Consider the following 13581-nt stretch of genomic DNA (forward strand, 5'->3'; position numbering starts at 1 on the left):
AGCCTTCTGTTAGCCCCTTTCCACAGCCCTATCAGCTTTATCACCTCCAGACTCCAGTGAGTCCAGACTCCAAAGTTCAGAGAGTGCCACGTTGTCGGTCCATATTCATTCTGGGCTCTAGACGACTTATTCCGGACCGCTAATCCTTAATCTGAAAAGAGTCTTATGCAACTTCGCTTCTTTGGGGACATGGTATGTAGCCTGGACTTGTATAGGAGCATCTGAATGTCGCGGTAGACATGGCGTGCTGATGGTTTTTTCGGGGTTGTCGGCCTTTCACACTGGTTCCAGCCTGAATGTTTCATGCTGTACATAGTAGTTATCGGAAAAACGTAAGGATCTGTGTATGGAAGAGGTTTGAGGTTGACTGAATCAGCAGTCCTGGGTACGCTGACCATGGATAGAAAGATCGGGACCGTTCATGCATGCTACTGTTCGTTCGCCTTGTTTTTTAGAATTAGAAAGAATCAATGGAAGAATTACAAGCTATTGAGGTCCGTGCTGGGCGGAATGGTCAACCATTAACCAATTACCAAGTGTCAACTCAGGAATTTGGGTGAGAGGTACGGGCCATGGAGTACCACGCTTTCTGGGCGGAGGAATCGTCAGGGTCTTGAGAGATAATGGTATATATGTCTCTCGTAGCTTGCTAATAGGTCCCATCATAAGAACAATTAGCTCAGTAGAATATGCCCTATATCATAAGACTCAAAGCTCATATCAACTTAATTGAGAGAGCAAGAGCATTATATTCGATTGGAGCTTTTATTGGGCGGGTGGCCTTGAGGAGGGTGGATTAGACTTTAGGAACCTATCCCCGAGGACTTCGACAGACTTTTATACGAGCTTGTAAGTTCTGGTGTCCTTCACATTACCGTATTGGGAGAAGTGGACATATTCATTGCCAGATGAGTCCGGGTAAACCTCAAAAGACCGAAATGTATGTATCCGGTATCGATCTGAGGACATTGGCCCAGGCCATCAGCGGGGTCATTGTGTTCAGGCTGTTTGGATAGTGGAAGGCATCAAGTGGCAGACTGACAGGTTTTCGAATACGGTTCAAAGGAATCAGAGCATGATGTACATTCGGCATTGCATCTCGTGAGGAACTGGAGATCTCCAAAGTTCCCATCTTGGTTCCGGAGTTTTGAATCGATATTCATCTTTGAATCGCTCAATATATTGATACAATCCCCCTCTATTCACAATCTAGCCCCAATAGTTCCGGGCTTAATGTTGCGCAGAAGCCGCCTCCTCTTCCTCCTCAACAAACCAATCCTCCTCTACGACCGGCTGTCCACCTTCCTCCGCCTGGCCCTCCACCTCGACAGCCTGCGTCTCATACGCCTGCATCTCCTTCGCCAAGTCGGCCTCCTCTGGCGACGCGGGCACCTTGGGCATCGAAAACGTGTGGACGTGGCCTTCGGCGTCGGTCGCCTTGACGGGGGCGGGCTTGAAGTTGCGGAGTTCGCGGAGGTAGATGTCCTGGACCAGGTCGGCTGGACGAAACGGAGCTATCAGTATACCGACCATTTTCGGGTTCGATTATTGATGGCGACTGACCTTGTCGGACGGCGGACACCGTCAATGTTCGTCGGGAGACGGATGAGAGTTGCTGGCGGGAGAGCCGAGCCACGCATTGGCGCTGGGAAGCGGTGTTAGCGAGGCAATTGGCGGGATTGGGTCATCACGTACTGAAACTCGGAGGGATTGGGCAAGCATTTTGGATCGGGGGATGTTCCGAAGCTTCGTGTGCGAGCGCTCCTGATGAATTGTAGGTCGTGAGGTCGTGATGGACAACTGGAGATGAATGGAAAAGCTTCAAGCAATTCAAGCCGGGAGCTGCTTAATAATGTTGGTGCCTTAGTGCCTGAGGCTGAAACCGATACTAGTCGCATCAATGCACTGCACTCGACAAGATGTTGATGCCTTGCCACCTTGCTGCCTTCGAAGAGTCAACCAGAACTGCAACGACATCAGAACTGAAACCAGACACCAAGTCAGCCGTCAGAATTCACTTCTCTCCCTCATAATCCAATAACGCATTCTTTTCAGTAAAAGTTGCTGCCTCCAGGGAAGTGAATAGGGCCTTCCAGTCCTGCTACCCACACCATGACGACGCAGAGTGAATGATTTGAGTCACATTCTCCCATTACCTATCGTCCACCACCTCCATCCCTCACTTGATATCTGCCTCGCTGCACTTCGCCACCCTTTCTCTCCGGTTTATATCTTGACCCTCCCCTTCCTCTGACTTTCACAAATTACCTTCTCCATCATCGACATGGCGACCCCAGTCGACCCCCCCCAGCGCATCCTCTCACCCGGCGAAGTCCTCCCCGAGGCCGCCGCCCCGCAGGAAGAGAAATGGCGCGAAAACCTCAACATCACCATGATGTGTCCGGAATGCAAGGAGTTCCCCCCGAACATCGTCGAGGAGTTCTCCGCCGGTGACCTGATCTGCGGCAGCTGCGGTCTCGTCCTGCAAGATCGCGTCGTCGACACCCGATCCGAATGGCGCACCTTCACGAACGACAACGACTCTCGCGGCGAAGACCCCAACCGTGTGGGAGATGTGCGATACAGCGATGCACTGCTCGAAGGCGCGCAGCTGGAGACCGGGATCGGCTCCGGTGATCGCTCCGGACGAAGTCGCGAGCTGCATCGCGCGCAGAACAAGGCGATGGGTGAGAAAGGGACGACGAACCTGGCGGTGGCGTACCGCCAGATTTCGGCGCTCTGCGAGTCGTGGCACATCTCGCGGACCATCTCGGACTCGTGCAAGCTGATCTACAAGACGGTCGAGGAGAAGAAGGCGATGAAGGGGAAGAAGATGGACGCTGTCATCGCGGCCTGTATCTTCGTCGCCTGTCGCGCGAATAACAACGGACGCAGTTTCAAGGAGATCCACCGGTTGACGCGCGTGCCGAAGAAGGAGATCGGGCGGACCTTCAAGGCTTTGGAGGCGTTCTTGAAGACCGAAGATCCGACGCAGTTCATGAGCACCAAAGGTATGTATTCTGACAACATGAGCTGGCTAGAAGAAGCTTTATTAATCGAGCTTCTGCGCTAGGCGTGCATGTCAAGACCGACGAATCCCAAGCCACCGCCTACACGAAACCCGATCAAGTCATCCTTCGCTACTCCAGCCAACTGTCGCTGCCCGTTACCACGGCGAATCTCGGGATCACCCTCGTCGCGCAACTCAATGCCAACAACGCGCTGGCCGGTCGCTCGCCGCTGTCGATCGCTGCCGCGTCCATCTACATCGCCGCGTGCGTCACCAACGAGCCCCGCAGCCCCAAGGAGATTGGTCTCGTCTGCGGCGTCTCGGACGGTACCATCCGCGCGGCATACAAGCTCATCTACCAGGAGAAGGAGAAGATCTTCGACGAGGCGTGGAGGAAGGAACACCCGACGATGGAGCTGGATAAGCTGCCGGTTGCTTAATATCCTTACCTTGTGAGATTGAATGTTATTGGAGAAAGAGACTTACGGCTATTATTAGGAGCGCGTTTCTTCTAAATTCGTGTTCCCCAAATCTACTTTCTATCCGCTGGACTAATTGCACGGCGACTAGTCACGACGGGACAGGCCACTTCTCGGCGTTATATTTCATGGAGGATCATGGGATTGCGTATTCGCAGAGGCCGGGCATTTGCTATGGTCTCCAGGAGACATTCCAAGGCGTACCGGTATGGTGGATAGCATCAATGAATGTATTTAAGACATGAGAGATGCGCTCATGGTAGCTTCGACTGAAACTTATGAAGAAAATAAAAACGAATGAGTCAAATATCGCACAAGCTCGACTTTCCAATGCACATAATACCTGCAGAAGTGATACAATTGTAAGATTTATGATGCGAACGATCTATGCTGATGGGGGTAGTGCCAACCCCAAGCCGAAACCTGGTAAGTACGTAACCACAAGGATGGATCTCAACCCTGACGAATCTCTATCTCCATCCCATATTCCTCATCGATCACTATCTCAACTCCACCATCTCACCCAGATGCAGATACTTCTCACTTCATCCATTCCTTAAGACAATTCCTTTCCGTACGACCGATACTGCGATCTATAATTCTCTCCGCGCTAGCGCCATGTCCTTCGCTCCCGTGCCTCCCGCCTGATCCGCATCTCCCTGAAACTCCCTCCTGTACATACGTATCACGCCTCTCATCCATTATACAACCCTATCTCCTCTCATCCCTCCCTCCTCCTCCACTTCCTCCGCCCTCCCTCCCTCCACCATGAGCTCCAAACACCCCTACGACCCCTACCCCCCCATCCCCATCCCCACCTACGAAGAAGCCACCTCCTCCCGCCCTCCCTCCTCCACCCATCTTGGCCCCTCCGAAATCAGCGCCGATGCCGAACGACAATCCTTCCTCGCCCCCGCCTCCCGCCGCCGCACCGGATACCACGCCCCTTCCGTCCAATCCGTCCGCTCCAGCACCGACACCGCAGACTACCTCCCCGATCCCGACCCCAACTCCGACACCGACACCGACACCGACGATGGCGACGGCGACCGCCTCCGCCGCGACATGGAGGAGCTTGAGGTGCTCGACCCCGACGCGGACGAGGCGGACGGCGCGCGCCGCCGCCGCCGCGCGCGGACGCGCTTCTCGAAACGGCTGGCGAGCTTCACGTCGCGATTTTCGGGGTGGCGGATGCGGCGACCGACGTGGGCGCAGGGGCTACGGTGGCCTTCAGGGGGGTGGAGCATACCGCAGGATTACCGGCCGCGGGGGATCATCTTAGCGCGGCTGGCGGGGCTGTTCGTGTTAATGGCGCTGGTGTATTCGTTGTTCGTGCTGCAGATGGTGCCGGGGAATGGGGGGGTGATGTTTAGTCCGGAGAGCGTGCGGGCGTATGCGCAGGGGCGAGTGGAAGAGGGGCGGATCCGGGAGTATGCAAGGCATCTAAGTGGGTTTGACCATGTGGCAGGGTCGAAGGGGGATGCATATATGGCGCGGTGGGTGGAGGGGTTGTTTCGGGAGGCGGGGTTGCAGGAGGTGGAGACGGAGAGGTGAGTACGGAGTTGGGTGGAGAGGGACGACGCTGACAGGAGCAGATTCAATGTCTATCTAAACTACCCTAAGAAAGGTGGGAGACGAGTCGCGATCGTCGATCCGCCGGAGCTGGCTTGGGAGGCAAAACTGGAAGAGGATGAGGTATACCCGAACGCCATCACCCCCGTGCAGCAGGTCCCCGCCTTCCACGGCCACTCACGCGCCGGCGACGTTTCCGGCCCCTTAATCTACGTCAACTACGGCTCGCGAAAGGACTACAAGCGTCTCGCCGACAGCGGCATCGATATGAACGGCTCGATCGCACTAGTTAGATACTACGGCACCCAAGGTGATCGAGCACTCAAAGTTAAAGCGGCGGAAGAGTGGGGCTTCAAAGGCGTCCTCATCTACTCCGACCCCGAAGAAGATGGCTTCGTCAAGGGAGACGTCTGGCCCGAGGGTCGCTGGCGACCTGCTGACAGCGTCCAGCGCGGAGCCGTCAGCCTGATGAGTTGGGTTGTCGGTGACGTGCTGACACCTGGCTGGGCGAGCGTGGACGGCGCGAAACGGGTGAGCAAGGATAACAATCCGGGCTTGGTCAACATCCCGAGTCTTCCGTTGGCGTGGAGGGATGCGCAGAGATTGCTGCAGGTGCTGAAAGGACATGGGCAGCAGTTGCCGGAGGAGTGGATTGGTGGGGTGCCGGATGTGGAGGAGTGGTGGTCAGGCGATAAGACGTCGCCGGTCGTGCAGTTGAAAAACGAGCAGGACGAAGTCGATGAGCAGCCGATTTTTAACGTGTTGGGAGAGTTTCCGGGCATCGAGACGACGGCGAAGAAGGTGATTGTTGGGAATCATCGAGATGCATGGTGTTTCGGCGCCGCTGACCCTGGAAGGTACGTTAATTTGCACGACGCTGGAAAAATGGCTGCTGATGTGACACAGTGGGACGGCAGTAATGCTGGAAGTGATCAGGATCTTCGGAGACCTATGGGCCGAAGGCTGGCGACCGCTCCGAACCATCCAGTTCGCTTCCTGGGACGGCGAGGAATACAATCTCATCGGCTCGACCGAACATGTGGAAAACCGCATCGATGATCTCCGGAAAGACGCCATCGCGTACCTGAATGTCGACGTCGGCGTCACCGGCAGCAAGTTCTGGGCCGCTGCCTCGCCTCTCTTTCAAGATATCGTTCTCCGAGCCATCGGCCGCGTCGAAGATCCCGGAACCAACAGTACATCCACCGTCCGCGAACAGTGGGAAACCGACGGCGGCAAACTGCGAGGCCTCGGCGCGGGGAGCGACTATGTCGCGTTCCAAGACCTCGCCGGCTGCTCGAGCATCGACTTTGGCTTCGAAGGCCCAGGCTTCCCATACCACAGCTGCTATGAAACCTTTGAATGGATGGAGCAATATGGCGACCCAGGCTTCCAATACCACAAGTCCCTCGCGCAGATCTGGGCCCTCATGATCCTCGAGCTGACCCAGGAGAACATCATCCCGTTCGACCTCACCACATACGCGTCCGCAGTTGCGGAGTACATTGAGGCGCTGGAAACGTACGCAAACGAGAAAGGAGCGCCGTGGTCGCCGGACAAGGATGGCGTGAAGTTCGACGTGGAGCCGCTGGCGACGGCGGCGGACGGGTTCACGCAGAATGCGAACTCGTTCCATGCGTGGGAGCAGACGTGGCGGGACGAGGTCTTCGGCCGCGGCGGATTCGAAGCGAACATGGTGATGGCGCATCGGATCGCGCACAATGAGAAGATGAGCGACTTCGAGACGAACCTGCTAGACCTACCGACGGGTCCGGAGGATACGGAGCAGCATGGGGTAAGTTTTGCGCGACACTGACAGTACCGGTGATTAACCCCGTCTCAGGTTCCCGGTCGCGAGCAATTCAAGCATATCATCTTTGGACCCCAGCTCTGGTCCGGCTACGACGAAGCGTATTTCCCGGCGATCCGCGATGCGGTGGATGCGGGCGACTGGGCGCTGGCTCAGAAGCAGCTGGAAAAGGCGGCGAGGATCCTGCGGAATGCGAGCGAGCGGCTGCTGGTATAGATTCATAGGCCTCATTTGTACATTACTCCATCCGCCGTTTTGGAGGGACGACTTCACTTGCTGCCCGGTGCATAGCGATCTTTGGTTGGGATAGGGATATCACATTGTTGGGGATGGCGACTTCTGATCAAGTCCCCGTGTATAAGTTTTCCCCTGCTGCTGTTTAGTCACCCTTGGATACCAGTCATATCAGGCCCTTCTCTTTTCGAAAACTCCGGATCGACGTAAGCAAAGCCGAGATTCAAGATGTTCGGTCATCGAGTCGCATTGTTGTATGATCACGTGCCTATCTGATATACCACGCTAAGTCTAATCAGGGCTAGCGTGTTACGGTTCGGCCCGTTTCGCGAAGTGTGCCGATTGGTTGACGGGAGTGGCTGCCATTCTCGCGCCGATCCCCAGCCTCCGATCTTCGCCATTCGATATTTCCCCCCAACCACCGGCATACCACACAATAACTAACCACCAAATATTCATCTCGCCATGGCTTGTGCTACATATTCCTTTCCTCGCGGGTGTTCCACTCTTCCTCTGCACATCACCGACCTCAGTGGAGATTTCTCACTTCAACGATCCTGCAAACAACCGCCCTGAACTACAGACCAGTACACAGACATCACGAACTATCTTCCACGCCGCTACAATAACAGCAACCATGCATTCAACGCAATTCTTCGTCCTCTCGGGCTTCGTCTGCTCAACCTGCCTCGCCTCTCCCTTACGTCTCCCTAACAACCTCCGACGGAACGCTGAGCCCGCGAAGTACTCCGTCGTCAACGTCGACGGCGGATCAGCACCCTCCTCAACACCCGACGTCGTCTACCAAACAATCACGCAAACCGTATCAGATGCCGATGAGCCGACCGCGACAGTCGTCTCGACAATAATGCAAACCGTCGCCGACCCAGCCGTCTCCTCGTCCTCGAAATCGTACTATGATAGCGGGATGTGGCAGACGAACTACGAGGTGAAGAACTGGGGCACATCGAGCCTGCCGACGCCAGCTGCATCGCTACCGGATTCATCATCGCCGGGTCCGTCGTCACCGGTTTCATCAACATCGAGTTCGTCGGCAACCCCATCAGCGACCCCCACACCCGCGTTGGACGACGAGCACTGGAGACAGGCGTCGACATTCACAACGATCGTCGAGATCCCCACCTCTACGTCCTCCTTACCACCGTTACCGGTATTGGAAACCCCAGTACCCCAGTGGAAGAATACCACGCAGATCCCACACAAGCGGGAGGAGGAGTCGAGAAGGACTGTTGAGATCGTCAGTTTCGAGGGTATCGAGGAGTCATGAAGGAGGGATGACGAGGGACAGAGGTAGAAACATTGATCTCTGGGTTGATACGTGTTTCTGTTATGCGCTATGCTGGATGGTTGCATGTATACGGTACTATTGTCTTGAACTGGATAACGGGTTATGGGAAACGGTCACCGGCAGTCATTGAACAATCGAAAGACACGGCATCATGGGGGCGTTTAGAATAGATACTGGCAATATGGTGGACTTGACTTTTCAAGACTTTTGTATCAACTATGTAGATCGATTCTTAGTGAATGTCACATTCACCTTCGCTGCCTTCATCTTATGACGTGCATAGACTACACAATTCAAGGACGCCAACGTGACGAATTGAAGCCATCGATTTTCACCAACATCATCCATAATCCACCTCCTCTACCTCCCCGCCAACCTCGCCTCCACAATCCTCCCCACCATTTTCTCCAACACCGCTGCCTCCCCCCCAACCCCCACACCCTCAAAATACGCCCCCACGCTCTTCTCAACATACTTCCCCACCATATCCACCTCCACATTGACCCCCTCCCCCACCCCCTTCTTTCCCATCACCACCTTCTCCTGCGTATACGCGATCAACATCACCTCCCACCACCCCTCTAACCCATCCTCCACCTTGGTCACCGTCAAGCTCGCCCCATCCAGCGTGATGAACCCTTTCTCCACGATGTAGCGCAGCACCGAGGGGTCGCGCGGCTGGAGGCGGAAGGTCAGCGCGTTGCCGTCAGGCGTCACGGAGAGGATCGTGGCGACCGTGTCGACGTGCCCTTGGACGAAGTGCCCGCCCATCCGCGTGTGCGCGGAGACAGCGCGCTCGAGGTTGACGCCGGAGTTAGCTTTTAGATCGCCGAGGTTGGTGCGGCGGAGGGTCTCGGGGGCGACGCCGACCTTGAAGCTAGACTTGTCGAATTCCGTGACGGTGAGGCATGTGCCTGGAGGGTTGGTTTAGTCAGCGCCTACCTTTGTTTTTCTTGCCGTGATTCAATTGGATGAACGTAGACGGAGGGTACAAACCGTTGATGGAGATGCTGTCGCCGAGATGGCAGTCGCCTAGGATCTCCTCGGCATTGGAGATAGTCAGCGAGGTGCCGCTGCCGCCGCTGGAGGTTTTGTCCAGCTCCTCGAGCTTGGACACGGCTTTGGAGGTCAGCAAAACCGTGGCGACTGGACAAGCCTTTGGAGAGAGGACTTACTCCCGACGACTTCTACGATTCCCGTAAACATCTTCAAAGAGTCAATCGCGGATGGGAAGGTTTCCTGGTTCGTCCCGAAGGTTACCGGATATTCCAAGCTCTTGATAGGATCCACGTCCTGTCTGAGAAATACGTACGATTGATGCAAGCCGTTATACACAAATATTACATTCAATCGTCAAACACTTCTTCTTTCCCTTTCGGTGGCGTGTAAGGGTTAACCTGTGGTGAATATGCGTCGTAACTTCGGGAGTCATCACGCGGAATCCCAAGGAATGAATCCCACAACGGCTACCCGGTATACCGATATTTCCTAAAGCGGTTTAGCGCTTGACCTCCGTAACTGCCCCGTACCGACCCGCTACCATATAACAAAATGGAGGCTCTCCTATCGGCTAGGGAGAGCCGAGAGGTTACGAAGCCATCAGCAGGTATGGACTCTCTAGCTCTCCCAAATTTATATCTCATCTTATCACAGGGCCGCAGTATCGAAGCACCACAATCCAATCCGGACGAAAGTCTTCAAAGCTTGATTTTCCATCCCTCATGTCCTTTGAATAGTCGCTCCAAATACAAGGGCCGCCAGATAACATTACAACTGAATCCTGATGGGGCTAAATTACGAACATTATCGCCTACTGCATTCTATTCCACGCAGCCCATGCGGACTACTCCGGCGGGTTCGTCACAACACCTTCGAACTCCCGGCCCGAGATGTAATCCAGCGTCCGCTGGAAATGCTTCTTCGGGTTCTCCAGCGCGGCTGTCTGCTCGTTCGAGTTGAGGTTGGAGTGGATCAGCTCGATGAGGCCGTTGACGTATTTGGTGGTGACCTAAACGGTAAAAGTAATCCTGTTAGCATCTGGACTATGAAACTGTGGACAGAGGGAAGAGAAGTGGCGATTACGTACCATCTCGTTCTCCTGGTCAAAGTAATACACATATCGATTCAGGATCTCGACGAACAACTCGACAGACACCGCAGCATCCATGCACGCGTCCGCAACACGCAGCGCTCGTTGTAAACATTCCAGGACCCGTCGCCCATCTCGGAAAAGCTGCACAAAATATTAGCCGACCGACACCAAAGGCGTTCACCCTACTAGAAGGGATACTCACATCCTTCGGATCCTCCTCCCCTCTCGCCCTCACCTCCGTCGCCCACCACAAATGACTCGCCAAATACACCGCCCGACACTGATCCGGCTTCTTCAGCAGCTTGCTCCCATGCAACGCCGCCTTCGTGATGAGGTTATCGTAGTTCTCGCGGCCGAAGTTCCGCGTCGGGTGCAGCGCCCCGGCGATCACGCAGATCGCCTGGAACTGCGCCCGGCTGTCGCTCACCGCCTCCTCGTAGATCGTGAACGCCTGCACGAAGAACTCGTAGGCCGGCTCCTCGAAGCCGGCTTGGTCGGCAACTTGGCCAGCCGCGACGAAGAGGCGGAGGGAGAGGTCGTGGCTGGCGGTCACCCGGGTGTAAACGGCGGTGATCAGGGAGTGGATGAATTTGTACAGCGCGGTAGATTGCGTGGACCAGTTGTCGTCGAAATGTTCGCGGGTTTTGAACGCGCGAGCGAGTTTCAACGACACGGTGATGAGTGCGGGGGTGGTGTATTTGATCCGCTCGTTGCCTTCCGCGAACGCCTTTTTCGCGGTTTGCAGGAGCGCGAATTGCGTGTCGTTGGTCTCGCCTTCGATTAAATGGACAAGCCGTGCTAGCATACCCTGTTCCTCTATCGTTTCGTCGGTCTCGATGCCCTTGCGTTGCAGTGGACCACCGGCGTATGCCGCACCCTGCTGCGTGCCTTCTTTGATGAGTACCTGGAGGATCGCGAGGATGCTTTCCAGGTGTTCGACCGTGGTGATCTTCGTTTGGGTTTTGAGGAGAGTCTTGGCAATTTCGGCTGCTATGGAGCGGCGGGTAGGGTACGGTTGAGCCTGGAGGAGGGGAATGAAGTGTGGGAGGGCGAGTGCGGTGAATAGAGAAGCATATGACGTGACAGGCGCGAGGATGAGAGAGAGAACATTGGTTTGGGTGGCTTGTGAGTGGAGGTCGGCGGAATTGGTGAATTGGGAGACTTTTTCGATGGCGTAGGAGAAGACTTGGTCGACGTAGTCGAGGCGGTCGGGATAGACGGTTCTAGGACAATGTCAGCGCTGCCACATATACCCTTGAAGAAGGGACTTACAGGGCTAACCGAGCAAGAGATGCCAGTAACGCAATCGTGTCCTGTATTGACAGTCTCTGTATCCGAACCAAGCTGGACACCTGCTCTTGAAAGATCTCAAACAGTTTGATGCTGTCCGGAATCCCTCGACTCTTCTTTCCTTCCGCTTCGCCCTCATCAACTGCAGTCGGTGTCTCAGAATCCACTGTGATCTCCGAGGATGCTTCTTCAACCGGTGAGGTCGCTTCCGAGGGGTCGCCATTCTGCTGTTTTGACTCCGGCTTCTCTTTCGATAGCTTGAAATCCTCCAGCAACTTCACCGCCGCCTCCGTCTCTTTCCGCAGCCGCTCTTCAGGCGTCTCCGTCTCGGATTCTCGCGCAGCGTATGCGGATAATCGATCCATCAGCCCGATCACAATGGCCTTGACATTGACATGTGGGTTCAACCGCGCGGTTGCGGATAAAAACTGATCCAGGGTGTGCAGATGGAATTCATCGGGAAAGACCTGGGTGACAACTAAATCATGACTATTAGCATACGAACGTCCAACCCACTTCCAGCTGCATAACTCACCTTCAGATAGATACTCCTGCGCCACAACATCCCGACACTGCACTACCTGCTCCAACAACGGCGCCAAAATCTTCTTATAATTCCCCAGATCCACCAACTGACTCAACCTCACCAAATTACTCCCCACCAACAACTGCAGCTCCTGCCGCTCCTTCATCCGCTGCTCCCGTTCCCGCGAATGCCCCTGATGCTGCCACCGCACCCACAGCTTATTCATCTCCACAAAGTTCGTGAGCACGAAGCTGATGCTATCCTGCAGGTTCCCTTCGGGCCCGTCACCCTGGCCGGCAGGGAGCTGGTCGCGCGCCTGCCCGCTGAGGTAGTAGCGGAGGAAGAGGCCGCGGATCGGGTGCTGCACGCCGCGGGACATCTCCATCATATCTTTCATGATCTCCTTGACGGGGGCATCCGGGATGGACATGTAGACGGTGCCGACGGTGATCATGAGGTAGAGGCGAGGAATGATGTTGCCCGCGTATTGGACGAGCTCGTAGAGGTCGGCGAGGTGGTTGGTAGGGTGGCTATCGCGGAGATAGACGGAGAGGTGACGGAGGGCGTCGAAGATAGCCATGTAGAGTTCGTAGTATTGTTTGGGGCCGAGCGTGCTGGTGCGGAGTTCGGAGACGAGGGTGGAGCTGAAGGGACAGAGGTTAGTAAGTGATACCACCAGTGGTTAGAACGTCAATATCAGGAGCAAAGCCAGCCTGGTGAACAACGCCAAACATGAGTGACGTCCAGCAACTTCAACAGGACACCCAAGCTATCCCCCTCCGCCATGCTTGCCGTATATTCCCAAGCACCCCTCTCCAAAAGAAATCCACCACCTACCTGCATTTCAACGCATCCATCAACTTCCCTGGTGTCTCCAAGCACTTCCGCATCAACACCGTCTGCTGCCGAACCACCGCTAGCGCATCCTCCAGCAACCGCGCCTGGTCCTCGACGGTCGGCGGCGAGGCGGCCATGGTTGGGTGGGGGGTCGCGAATGTGTGGACGGTGTGTGGATTGGGCCCGGAAGAGAGGAATGGGTGGGACGGGGACCGATTGGAATAGGATATTGGAGGATGTTGGGGTCTGGGGAGGATGGATTTGGAGCTTTGGGGTGAGCTTGGGGAGGGAGGGAGGAAGTTGGGTGGTGGCTTGGCGGTAATGACGCACGTGACTGGGATGACGATTTCAACTCCTGATTTGATGATTGTGAATGTTCGTACTGTGGAGGTTGTCAAATCCATAGCAAGGTTATGTGACTA

At 55.4% G+C, this 13581-nt stretch overlaps 5 protein-coding genes across 5 annotated transcripts; 2 read left to right on the plus strand and 3 right to left on the minus strand.

The window, feature by feature from the left end:
• Positions 1-977: 977 nt before the first annotated feature.
• Positions 978-1989, minus strand: P152DRAFT_435015 (uncharacterized protein). Its single transcript, XM_033677511.1, has 3 exons — positions 1696-1989; positions 1564-1645; positions 978-1499 (listed from the first exon to the last, which is right to left on the minus strand). Exons 1-3 carry the CDS (start codon positions 1720-1722, stop codon positions 1231-1233), a joined length of 378 nt encoding a protein of 125 aa, XP_033534453.1. The 5' UTR covers positions 1723-1989; the 3' UTR covers positions 978-1230.
• On the plus strand, positions 1970-3820 carry P152DRAFT_458014 (cyclin-like protein). The gene is made up of 2 exons (XM_033679361.1): positions 1970-3011; positions 3074-3820. Exons 1-2 carry the CDS (start codon positions 2285-2287, stop codon positions 3448-3450), a joined length of 1104 nt encoding a protein of 367 aa, XP_033534454.1. The 5' UTR covers positions 1970-2284; the 3' UTR covers positions 3451-3820.
• Positions 3821-3969: 149 nt separating this feature from the next.
• Positions 3970-7339, plus strand: P152DRAFT_458015 (carboxypeptidase). Its single transcript, XM_033679362.1, has 4 exons — positions 3970-5039; positions 5085-5918; positions 5968-6856; positions 6905-7339. Exons 1-4 carry the CDS (start codon positions 4258-4260, stop codon positions 7085-7087), a joined length of 2688 nt encoding a protein of 895 aa, XP_033534455.1. The 5' UTR covers positions 3970-4257; the 3' UTR covers positions 7088-7339.
• A 708-nt stretch (positions 7340-8047) lies between these two features.
• On the minus strand, positions 8048-9620 carry P152DRAFT_448938 (Lumazine-binding protein; the record flags this gene model as incomplete). Its single annotated transcript, XM_033678082.1, has 4 exons — positions 8048-8465; positions 8779-9328; positions 9411-9560; positions 9590-9620. The coding sequence occupies 4 exons, from the start codon at positions 9618-9620 to the stop codon at positions 8048-8050; spliced, it is 1149 nt and encodes a 382-aa protein (XP_033534456.1).
• Positions 9621-10116: 496 nt separating this feature from the next.
• On the minus strand, positions 10117-13411 carry P152DRAFT_458017 (vacuolar protein sorting-associated protein 35). Its single transcript, XM_033679363.1, has 6 exons — positions 13160-13411; positions 12332-12966; positions 11779-12274; positions 10709-11729; positions 10501-10647; positions 10117-10422 (listed from the first exon to the last, which is right to left on the minus strand). The coding sequence occupies exons 1-6, from the start codon at positions 13294-13296 to the stop codon at positions 10258-10260; spliced, it is 2601 nt and encodes an 866-aa protein (XP_033534457.1). The 5' UTR covers positions 13297-13411; the 3' UTR covers positions 10117-10257.
• Positions 13412-13581: the final 170 nt, after the last annotated feature.

The sequence above is a fragment of the Eremomyces bilateralis genome, assembly GCF_010015585.1.
Source record: "Eremomyces bilateralis CBS 781.70 unplaced genomic scaffold P152scaffold_8, whole genome shotgun sequence".
Lineage (NCBI taxonomy): Eukaryota > Fungi > Ascomycota > Dothideomycetes > Eremomycetales > Eremomycetaceae > Eremomyces > Eremomyces bilateralis.

What these genes read in the sequence shown, in the direction of transcription:
- P152DRAFT_435015 (XM_033677511.1), bottom strand. Translation starts at nt 1,722, where the DNA reads ATGCTTGCCCAATCCCTCCGAGTTTCA. An exon ending in CCCAATCCCTCCGAGTTTCA is followed by an intron (nt 1,646 to 1,695) that starts GTACGTGATGAC and finishes ACCGCTTCCCAG; the next exon opens with CGCCAATGCGTGGCTCGGCT. An exon ending in GGTGTCCGCCGTCCGACAAG is followed by an intron (nt 1,500 to 1,563) that starts GTCAGTCGCCAT and finishes CGTTTCGTCCAG; the next exon opens with CCGACCTGGTCCAGGACATC.
- P152DRAFT_458014 (XM_033679361.1), top strand. Translation starts at nt 2,285, where the DNA reads ATGGCGACCCCAGTCGACCCCCCCCAGCGCATCCTCTCACCCGGCGAA. An exon ending in GCAGTTCATGAGCACCAAAG is followed by an intron (nt 3,012 to 3,073) that starts GTATGTATTCTG and finishes CTTCTGCGCTAG; the next exon opens with GCGTGCATGTCAAGACCGAC.
- P152DRAFT_458015 (XM_033679362.1), top strand. Translation starts at nt 4,258, where the DNA reads ATGAGCTCCAAACACCCCTACGACCCCTACCCCCCCATCCCCATCCCC. An exon ending in CAGGAGGTGGAGACGGAGAG is followed by an intron (nt 5,040 to 5,084) that starts GTGAGTACGGAG and finishes TGACAGGAGCAG; the next exon opens with ATTCAATGTCTATCTAAACT. An exon ending in AGGATACGGAGCAGCATGGG is followed by an intron (nt 6,857 to 6,904) that starts GTAAGTTTTGCG and finishes ACCCCGTCTCAG; the next exon opens with GTTCCCGGTCGCGAGCAATT.
- P152DRAFT_458017 (XM_033679363.1), bottom strand. Translation starts at nt 13,296, where the DNA reads ATGGCCGCCTCGCCGCCGACCGTCGAGGACCAGGCGCGGTTGCTGGAG. An exon ending in GCAGGAGTATCTATCTGAAG is followed by an intron (nt 12,275 to 12,331) that starts GTGAGTTATGCA and finishes GTCATGATTTAG; the next exon opens with TTGTCACCCAGGTCTTTCCC. An exon ending in GGGAGGAGGATCCGAAGGAT is followed by an intron (nt 10,648 to 10,708) that starts GTGAGTATCCCT and finishes TATTTTGTGCAG; the next exon opens with CTTTTCCGAGATGGGCGACG.